The sequence below is a fragment of the Amblyomma maculatum genome, chromosome 1 (genome assembly GCF_055883805.1).
Source record: "Amblyomma maculatum isolate TAMU_Amacu chromosome 1, ASM5588380v1, whole genome shotgun sequence".
Lineage (NCBI taxonomy): Eukaryota > Metazoa > Arthropoda > Arachnida > Ixodida > Ixodidae > Amblyomma > Amblyomma maculatum.
In genome coordinates, this window is record NC_139344.1 from 349,802,118 (window position 1) to 349,813,118 (window position 11,001).

Below are 11,001 nucleotides of genomic sequence, written 5' to 3' on the forward strand. Positions count from 1 at the left end.
AGATTTGGGATAGTTTTTGTGACGCGATCCTTGCGTATAATAATACTGACCTAGAAGCTCAGGTTTTCTATACTTTTATACCTATTGCATACGCGTGTATGTACGTTATACAAATGGAGCCACACATATCGACCTTTGCGTGCGATTTAAGTGCTCAGAGCATTTCTGCCCCGAATTTTACTCTCATTAACAGGAACATCCCACTTATATCCTAACTTTTTCTGAACACTGTTAAGAAATTTTCGCAGCTATATGAGACTGCATCTATCGAGAGAAAATCACACGTAATAAGGAGTATACGTATGCATGCTTCGAAACAAAAGTCTCCTATACGAAAAGAATTAAGGGACAGGCGGATGGTAATATTTATGGAACCGGGAAAAGACCCGAAGCCGTAACAACCCGTCAGCAACAGTAAATTTGGTTTGCCAGCAACTTCCCTTGCACCGTGGTCTGCAGTCAAAGGTTCTCTTATGAACCTCCGATCTCCGATCACGCGGGGTATGGAACAAGCACAACTCAGAAATGCACGCATTTCCAACAATGATCCTTTTGCTCCGATCCCTGTTATTCATGAACAATTTCATTTTTCTTCTTTACTTTTGAAACTCAAGCCCCAGCTAAACGAAGGAGGCGTCATGAAGGGTGCATTTTGTCGACCCACCCTGTCCATTCTTCCTGTCGATCACCTCTATGGTTTCATCTCCCTCTTCCTTAATACCCGTTTACTTCCGCCGGCCCAATTCAGGTGCTTCTAATGATCAGATAGCAGGTATCGGGACTGGGAAACATCTTTTTACTTCGGTTTCTTGTTTTATTTGAATAAATCCGCTTACAACTACTTTTTCTCTCCTACTAAAACAGTCTCTCCAAAGCAATTTCGCGAAACACATATCTATAGACTACAAAGAGATTCAGAAGCAAATGTCAAAGTGTTTTACTGAGGCATATTTCGCTTAAGTTCCAACGAGCATTGGAACCTGACGTATCAATTATTTCTGTGTGTGAACCGCAGTACGTATAGTCTACACAAAAACATTTCTTGTATATCGCTCAGGCAAAACACTGCCTTTTTGCAATGCCTGAAGAAGTACCTGCTTAAGGACCATGACAACCATATAACTTATCAAGTCAGTGTTAGCGACAGCTTGAAATGGTATAAAACTTCTAGTGCTAAGATCGCCCCAGGAGCAACAGTACTCCTTAGTATCAGGTGAGAAGAAAATATTGCCTGCTGGCAAAATAGCAAAAATGAAGAAAAAAATTCCCTAAGTCAGGTTTAGGACAGCTCATCCATCAAGCTCCGCTCGAAACGGAGAACGGCGATATACCAGGACGTGACAACGAACTGAGTCAAACGAATGCTACAGGTATAGACGGAAAAAGGTTTCCAACATCATGCGTTAGAAGCGACTCAGTGGACGAAGTTCTGTAATGATGTTTTATACCATTCCTCTCAAGAAAAACGGTAGATTCTCCTAGTGCATACGGAAACTGAGCGTTCAATAAGGAAGCCATCGATCGCTGCTCATGACAACTGTGGCAGTGCAAACTTCCAAGTGTTGTGATCACTCTTTTGAGGGTATACAAGAAAGTAAGTCAACCTACAGACACGCCTCTTGCGGTCCCGTAGCCGGAATGAGTTGGAACTAGATTTTTTTCTCTCAACACGGAACACAACACAGATGACAACTCTTTTACCACAGTGGGGTATTTTGGCAAACAGCAAATCCCATAAGTCTGTCTTCTAATGACATCCCCGGTTCGTATATCTGCGTCAGACCGAGCTGTTGGGGCGCGACGAAGTAATACACCGCGCACGTTCTATCGTAGAATGTCGTCAAACAACGCACACGCACATGAACACCAGTAGCAACGCGGGAAAACAAACAGCAGGAGCCGATTGGGCACCAGAGAAACGAAACTCACCTCTCCCACTCCTGCCGACGAATCTGAGGTCGTTAAACTTGGCCACTTGGTTCTTGACCACGGCCGAGGCGTTCCTCAGTTCGGCGCAGTAGTTTTCGTCGTTTCCCGCTCGCAGCGTGACCAGGGTCCCGTCGCAAACGTCCCCGAGGGTGACCACCTTGAACGCAACCGGCAGCGTCTTGTTGGAGCGCCAATGGCTCGGTAGCACGGAACACACCAAGTTGGGGCTGCCCGTGCGCATCAGCTCGCCCGGGTGCTCGGCCAGCACTTGGGTCAGGGCCCGCTCACCGGGCAACACGAGTTCGGCCATCCTCCGGCGCCGCTGTGACGACGAAGAAGCGTGCGGGGCCTGGTGCGTCGTCGGCTGCTGGTTGCCCTGCTGGTCGGCGGCAGCCGCCGGCAGATGCATTGAACGCTCCGAGCCGCCAGGCACGCGCACGCGCACTCGCCCTTCTGAGGTTTGCGGGCTCGGCCCGAATCGGCCGTCTGCCAGACCGCACCACCGCACCGCCTCGCCCTCCTCGCTCTTGCCCTCACGGCCACCCGCGGACCCCCTCGCTCAGCGTTCTCCTCTTTCCCCAGGTTCTGGCCCCTTCGGCCCGTGCTCTCCACTTCTTCAACTAGAGGGAGAAAAGCAAGAGGCGACCCTCTCTTCGCATCACGGACTGCCGTGAAGAGGAGGAAGAGCTCGCGCCGCGGTGCGGGCAGCGCTGGAAGCGGCGGCGGCGTCGCGGGCGCGCCTGTTGCGTGGTGTGTGTGCGTGCGCGCTCGGCGTGCGTGTGGGTGTGCGGGGCTGCCGCAGCGGTGCGAGAGCGCGCGCGAGGGGGCTGACGTGCAAAACCGCGCTGGTTGGCGGGGAAGCTCGCCCGGAGGAGGAGCGGTCTGGGCGCGCGGGGCGGTCTGCCGAGGCCGGAGAGGCCGGCTCTCCGCGCCGGCAGCCGCGCTGGGAGGCCACCGCTTCTTCCCTCACCGCCGTCGATGCCGCCGACGGTAGCGGCGGCGGGGAACGCGTGCGGCCGCCGCTTGCTGCTGCTGCTCTCCTCGGGCGCTACCGGTCGTTGGTGGCGGGCGGCGCGTGCTTCATTTCTTCTCCCGGCGCCAGCGGCAACCTGCTTCTCCTCCCCCTCTTATTATTCTCGCTTTGTTCTTATTTTCTTGATTCGTGTTCCTTCACCGCTATCTCGGTCGGCCGCAAGAAAGCTCCATCGGTTGCGCCGCGCGGCAATGAAAGCTTTCCGTCCAAGAAAAGGCCCTTGTTTTGTAGCCGCACCGGCCGCTGGCTCTCTTTTTACTCTCGGTGCGTCGCCCGTGTGTTGCCCGTTGCGTAAACTCTGTGCCGACAAGATCGCGCTTTCGCTGCGTTCGTGTCCGAAAGCGAGAGCTTCTTAATGGACAAAATGCGGCCACTGTGCTTGATCTCACCCTTTCATGTTTCGCTGTCGGCCGAATGGTTAGGGACGACCGTCTTTTTGTTGTTTTTTTATTTGACCGCACTCTTCATTTGCGCGGGATCAGTTACAAATGTCCAGCAGCTCTGAGCACTAGGAAATAAAAATAGAAGAACGCAAGGGCATTGACTGTGCTGCTCTGCCATTGTGCTAGAAAAACGCCATTTCTTTCGGGAATGGTTTATTGTCAAACCATCCTTGTGGTGGTTAGAGCACATCGATCGTCTCGAAGCAGACACCAGGCATACATGTGTGGAGTTATGGATGTTTCTTAGAGAAGGCGGGGGGATCTTATCCAGGCAATGCATTTGTGGGCCTCTCAGCTCCGAATAAAAAAAAAAAAAAGAATTAAGCGCCTTTTTTTTTTTTTTTTTCATTGAATATTCGTCGCTTGGGAAAAGGGTGCCTCTACCACAATTCTTTAAAGCAGTCACTTCGTCCATCATCTTGGCGAAGCGAGGGATACATAAACATTCAACTCGATGGCGGAAAGCTCATCATAGATGAAAAAAAAAAAAAAGAAAGACACCTTCGAGTCAACTTTGCCCTGTAAATAAAATAGCTCGATCTCAAACTACACTCTTGCCTTATTAACGAACTTGGTGTTCTATGGTATGCAGCCTAACAACAATTTTTGTTGATGGCCCGAATGCCAACATGTTGTTCGCATTGCAAATATAGCGACCACCCGAAGTGTTTGTGATCATCCGCACTTGCCAGAGCCTGCCTCTCTTCATTGATCTTACGTCATCTGGTTCTCTTGAACGCCCACGGGCTTCACACGCTCTAAGCTTCGTTGGGGAAACATGGGCATTTGGGGAGCAGATTCCATTTCATCCTTAAGGCTAGAATACTGTTACGCCTATATACATACTTTGTTAGAATAAGAAAAAAAAAAAGACGATATCTCTGTTAATAAAAACAAAATATCCAATTGAAGAAGAGAAGAGCTGCAGTCGGCTCTTATCCCGTTGCTTTCTGCATTTTAGAGTTGGTAAAGTACTCTTTCCAAGTTCAAAGTGCGCCTATTATGCTCAGAAAAATTCTGTGAACAACTTAAGATCACTTTAAGTGCACAAGATTCCCAGACGTGAAGGCAACAATAAATTTCGTTTTTGGACAATACATATCTCGTCTTCGTGCCTGTTTTCTTGATGCTCAGTACTCCCTAGACATTTTATAATACCAGCATAATTATTTGGCCCTTCTGTGGAAGATATAAAAAAACGAAATAGTAAGGTTCTACGCGCGGACCATGTACAAATACTCGTTCATTTTTTTTCCCCTCAAAGAAAGCGTCTACATTGACGTTCTTTGCATTCATGAAGTCTGTATTCTTTTGGCGACGTAATATATAGAGCGCCCCCCCCCCCCCCCCCCCTTCCGACCAGAAAAAAAAAAGAAATTCGAGGAATGCGAAATCGCGAGCGTTGTTGCTGCAGTCGTTGCAATGCTAGACTCGACGTGAGAATATTATTTTTTTTTTCCTTTTATTTTCCTTTTTCTTGTAATTTTTTTGTCATTTTACTATTTTACTCTTAAATTTCTATTTCATTTTGTTATTCTTTAATGTTTTTAGTCGTTTATTTCCCTCAAGGCCCTCCACACAGCATGTTTACGCTAGACCAGGGGAATCATGTACGAGAAGGATAGTGGTTCGATTTATGGCGTGGACACGATTTATTTTTTTTTTCTTATGTGTCTCTTCATGAGGACATGCTCCGACGATATCCTTTGGTGATACTCTTGGGTTACACGTGCTGATGACACTCATGATCCAAGATATGCCTTCGAATTAAACCTTGGTGGGCGAACTTCGCCCAGTGGAGCTCACCATACAAGCCACCTAGCTTTCTGGCTCAGCTATTGACTGTCGATCGCTAACTATAGGTAACGATCGACAGTCATCGCCACCATATTAATGCCATGCATGCATGAAGAAATCACAGAGCGATTTGCTGTTACACTAGATGCTGATGGCTTCCTCTATATATTGTTGCTCAGGAAACACGAAATATAGCGCCGGTGTGATGTCCTGTTGATGTATTGGTGTCACGTATAGCCTGGATGCACAGATGCATGACTAAACCTCAATTTGCATAACCTGTTTTAACAATGTATAGGAGGAGGCATCGAACGCCTTTGATCAGCATGCAGTGAGAGACTATGCACAGTCACCATGGCCTCGCTTTGTCTAATTTATGCCGTAGAAGCATTGAGCGTTATTTCCTCGATACTACGTCCAGTGACGCTGTTCTAAATATGTGCAATGCGGGAAGCCAGCTTTAAAGATAAAAAATTGCCCATTTTTGACGTTAAATATTTCTAAATGCATTGCCAAAAAGAAAAAGAATTTTAGAAACTGGACTCAGCTCATTCTTTGACGGCCTTCATTTTCTTGACCTAGTGTTGGTCCTCTAAATCAAAAATAAAATTAATTAGTTAGGTTAGTTAATCAATTCCTTAATTACTGAGCACTATCATGCACATAATGTCTGCTTTGCTGTGCAATCCACCTGCACAGACCACCCTGAACTATACGTCACAGGGTTTCAAATAACAAACAACTTGTAAACAGGTAAAAAAGAAAAAAAAAACACCCTTTATAACATTGAACACCCTAAAATAAAGAGTATAAAAGCGCAATGACACTAAAAATACCCGTACCTAAACTCAGCTTATATTGACAAAATTCCGGAAGAGCTAATAGTTAGAATAGTGTGGAATAAGACAGCGAACGGGGAAAGAAAAGCTAAATTGAAGGATTATACACGTAATTTCGATCCCTTTACCTTCGCAGTGTTACCTGCTGACAGCGACTTGGTGTGTGAAGGTGTCAGGGGCGTAATTAAGTGTTAGAAAGAGGGGTTATGGTGCTAACACTATATAATGTAGAATTTATTGATTTCATAACAGGCGGTTCCCTGCAATATGTTTAAATGAGCGACATGTGGTATTTCACCTAAAAACCGGGCCATTATACGTGACCTAGTCACATTTCACTCGAGTGGCCTTATCAAGTATCGATGACGTGATTTATATCGTCAAAAGCACAACTTCCGCACAGCACGATTATAACAACTGACGCTGCTTAAAGCATGCTATGCGACACCGTTAAAAAAAAAAAAAAAAACACGAGAAGCAAAATAGTTTCATTGAGGCCGCGGCAGCTACCCAACAACACTGCTTGCTCTGCTCAAGGAACGCGAGTCAAAACCACGCCGGTTCACGCGAACGCACACTTTCGACCGCGCTCACAACAGACAGCACACACACATACAGGAGGCCACGAGGCGTATACACACGCAGCGCAGGAAGAGGCCACTGCGAGCGAGGGGGTAGAATTACGACCTGGGGTTTCCGAGGGAAGCCGTAAAGAGAGACTGCAGCTCGGTCGGGGTCAGCCGCTGGCCGGCCTCCGATCGAGCCGCAACGACCGAGCCCCGCTTTTGTGCCCTAGGCTTCCGAAAAAAAGCCCTCTTGTGCGAGCTTGGATCTGCGCGACGTGCGAAGCGAATCAGCGCCGTAATCCGCGCCTGGTATAGAACCTCGGCGCGCCGCAGGTTAAAGTGAGCTGCACTTACTGGTGCGCTACAGGCGCCATCACGATTGCTTTATTTATCAGGTTTCTTTTTTCCTCACAGATGAAGTATATATACACTTGCAGACACGCGTGGTAGACATTGGAATGCTTCCGCTGTGAAAACGCATTCCCACCGACTCTTAATCTGATATAGAAGCCTAATTATTGTTGTTGTTGTTATTGTTGTCTGTGAAAACAATAATGCACACACCTAATGTAGATGGGATTAGCCAGCAGGGTTTGGTGCGTACCCAAGCAGATGAATAATTTGCCTGGACTTAGATTGCGCAGTATCTTTAGGAATAAGCGGCGGTGAAAAATGCATTGAGAAGAGATTTTATCGCGCCAGGGTATAATTGAGAGCTGATTTTAAAAATAAAGAAAAATGACGAAAGCCACAAGAAGCACAGTCTGCCTTCTATTCCTTTAAATGGATCTAAAAAAAGCCGCCTCACCTGACACAGAATTTCTTTCGTACACTGCACAGTATGTTCACCATACCGACCCGAGGTAGAGTATCATATCATATGGTATCGTATGAGAGAAATATGACTTGGTTGAAAAGCATTCAGCGCATGAGCAGTCAGATTTATTTAAAACAAATACGATCGGCGCACTTCACCTTCAAAAATCCCACCAATGGCTTGTTTACCAGAAATTAGCCAGCAGGCACACTTCACATGTTTGAAGCTTTATCAACTCTTCAATAAATTACTCAAATTTGACAGCAGCAAGTACCTGTCTCTTTCAAGCACGCGAGCTACCAGGTACGAACACAGCAAACACCTGGAGGAATACAGATTCCACATAGGCACATTCCGTTATTCATTTTTTTCCCATATGCGATTTCGGAATGGGGCTATCTGGCCCAGGGCCTTGTGAATTCCCCAGATATCACCACATTTTCAGCGGTCATTTCATGTTTGTATTTCAAAGAGAACCTTGAACTATCGTATAAGAAGTGCTTGTGATTATTGTGCACAGCTCAATGCATCTGTTTTCATTTTTGGCAAAGTAGTTGTTCCCCTCTTTTTTTATTCTTCATATGAACATGTATTTCTTTAGCGTGGCCCTTTATGCCTCTTGTGTCAGAATGTAGAGGGTTTTTTTTTTTTTTGTTGTTGTTGCGGACGTGCATTTTTATTATGAACTGTTGTTCCCCAATACAGGCACCGCTACTCAAAGGGACTAGCAGTATTTGCAAATAAATTGATTGTATAGAAGATGTCCTGGCGCCAGTGCGCCGGCACGATACGGGAGCACCGGCTGTGCGAGCCCGAACTTGCTTTCTTAATATAATCTTCGAATACGGGCTTCCCTACAATAAATTTCTATAAATAAATAAATAAATAAATAAATAAATAAATAAATAAATAAATAAATAAATAAATAAATAAATAAATAAATAAATAAATAAATAAATAAATAAATAAATAAATAAATAAATAAATAAATAAATAAATAAATAAATAAATAAATAAATAAATAAATAAATAAATAAATAAATAAACACTGGGGCGGAAAAAGTGGAGGCGCGAGATTTGCGCCGCTGCACTTTCGGTTGCAAGCCGCGGACACGTTGCATACATACTTTTACTGCTTTTACACCACTGAGTAACCATTTTTCCTTCTTTATACTGCACGGAAGTAGAACAAGGCTCCCAACCTTCAAGCTTTACTTAACCAGACCGCATTCTGCGAACCCATCATACGCACGCACACGTAGTCGCGGCAGAATCCAGCTATCATTTTGTTCTCTCATCGAAATTTCATTGTACATCCCTGAGGTGTGATCGTTCAGTGGCGATAATTTAAAGGCCTTATGCGATGGTCGCGTATACGTTGCAGTGTACAGCAACCACTCCTTAGGTTAAGCAACGCCATTGAAATTGGGACATCTGATACAAAAAGACTACTCCATACTACTAAGCAGCAAAAGTTAGCCCGTATATTTTGCATTACTAATTAGGTGGGGCTACTAATTAAGATCATTGCTTAGCAACAACGCATGATGGCCGTAAGTGTTATCATCAATTCCTATAGGGGTACTTAAGATGCTCTAATTTTTTGATAGGCTGGTACCTTCATAATGCGGTACAATAACTTTGCAACAGTAACTTGACAGCAAAATAAATTAGCTACACTGACAACTTGCTCTATTATTACGGCATCACTGCACGTTAATTAGGCAAATCTTATGCTTCGCTATGTAATGTTTACCAATTGACACCTACAGCAGTGCGGAGGAAGCTATACGTAAAGTCTGGAAGCACGCACGCATGCACGCAACAAGTCTTGGGCTCAATCGCCAGGAGCGCTTCGCAGCCCTTACATCTTCGCGCACGAGAACATACTATGTGGAACAAGCGCGTGAGAAAGTCTTTCCCTCTCAAATGCACAATTCTCTGTTCATCGACGCACTCTGAATGTCATGTTATTCTGTTTAAAACCGTGCCCATGAGTCAGTTTTGAAAGAATGAGCTGTGTCATGGATCTCCAGCCATATATTTTGAACATCAAGAAAAGAAGAAAAGGAAAAACGACAATGTCATTTAGGCATAACCATCATGTTAGGCCGCCTATTTCCTGGTTGATGAGTGCGAGCAAGAATTCACTGCAGCACCCACAGCTGACGTGCACTGCGAATTCTTCAAAATCAACGGTGCCAGGCTATATATGCCTGACGTATGAGCTTCACCGCCGAATAAAGAGTGGCGGTGAAGCCCCCTTCTTCGTTTTTTTCTAAGCGGAACAAAATCTACCCGCCCTTTATCATCTCGTCCATGCAACTCAGCAGCATTCGGAGAACATAGACCAGTTTCAAAATCGGATGTGTACATGCTTGCACGAATCGCCACACTATTACAGCAGGTCTATTCGGCACAAAATATTTCGTAGTATACGTGTATTTAAGTCACACTTTAGCCGGGAGTGCATCGTTACAGACGCGGATGGAACAGTCAAAACCAAAGTTTTTATCAGGACATGCAACGTCGGTGCCACTGTTCACCACAGATAAATTGAATGCATGATAGGGTTGTCCTTGCAAAAAAAGAATTATTGTGAGATAGCGGGCTGAAGTTGTCTTTCTGCGGAAAGCATATCAAAATTAATTTGTGACGACAAGGCTAATAGGCTGTTCGTAGCAAAAGGTGTGAAAAAACTATTTCAAAATACGACTGACTCCACAGCAAAGATAAGAGCGCACGAACCCTCGAATGCATATTTACTGATCTCTAATATTCGGCCAGCTGAATTAACATCAAACTGATTTCACTGCGGCCGGCATATGACAACCACAATGTATCTTTGTTTTCCGGCATTCACATCTCTTTTCCATTTTCTGAGCTCTCTGTTTGCTACAAGTCCGTCCGCAATTGAATTTTCCTTTCGTGGTGGGCCATCGATGCCATCCACGCCTCTTTTATTATTTTTCTTATATCTGCGAGCCTTATGGCTTGCTTGCGTCGTCAAGGCAACATGCAGTGGAGCATAAACATACAAATGCGTCAACACCGCACTGAAAGGATCAAAAAGTGGCCAGACGTGACTAGCATTTTGGCCGCCACCTTTCCGACCGATACACACCGGAAGCGAATCAGCCGGGCCGATCTCATTGATTACAAGTTGCCCTTGGTCGGCAAGCGTTATTGATCAGTTATTTCTTGCGCGGTATGTTGCTCCGCTGTATATATCCTTTTTCCCGCGTTGTGTCGTTGTCTGCTTCCTTACCTCCCGGGGTGCGGACCTGAGGTTTATTCGACGCAGACCAGATGGCCCCGAGGGAACTGCGAAGGAACGAATGAAGCAGAAAGAATGGAATGCATTTTTCGTTTGTTTAGGGCCTTTGACTGGCTGAGCACACGTGAGGTGAGCTTCTGTTTAGTGACGACTATATAGGCAACCACGTCGTCTCAATCTGTTTCTTGCTGAAAAAAAGCGGGGGGGGGGGGGGGGGGGGGGGGGGGGGGGGGGGGGGGGCAAAGAAAAGAGAGGAGGAATAAGGAAATAAAGCGGTCCGCGTCGTCACACCGCCTGTTC

General features: G+C 45.7%; 1 protein-coding gene across 2 annotated transcripts in view; it reads right to left on the reverse strand.

Annotated features, from left to right (window-relative positions):
* LOC146207730 (uncharacterized) overlaps positions 1-2,397 on the reverse strand; it is a 139,608-nt gene extending 137,211 nt beyond the window's left edge. For both annotated transcript variants that reach the window (XM_084590101.1, XM_084590092.1), the window contains exon 1: positions 1,930-2,397. In XM_084590101.1, coding sequence (XP_084446227.1) covers positions 1,930-2,338 — 409 coding nt within the window. In that variant the 5' untranslated portion in view covers positions 2,339-2,397. The remainder of the gene's footprint in view (positions 1-1,929) is intronic.
* Positions 2,398-11,001: the final 8,604 nt, after the last annotated feature.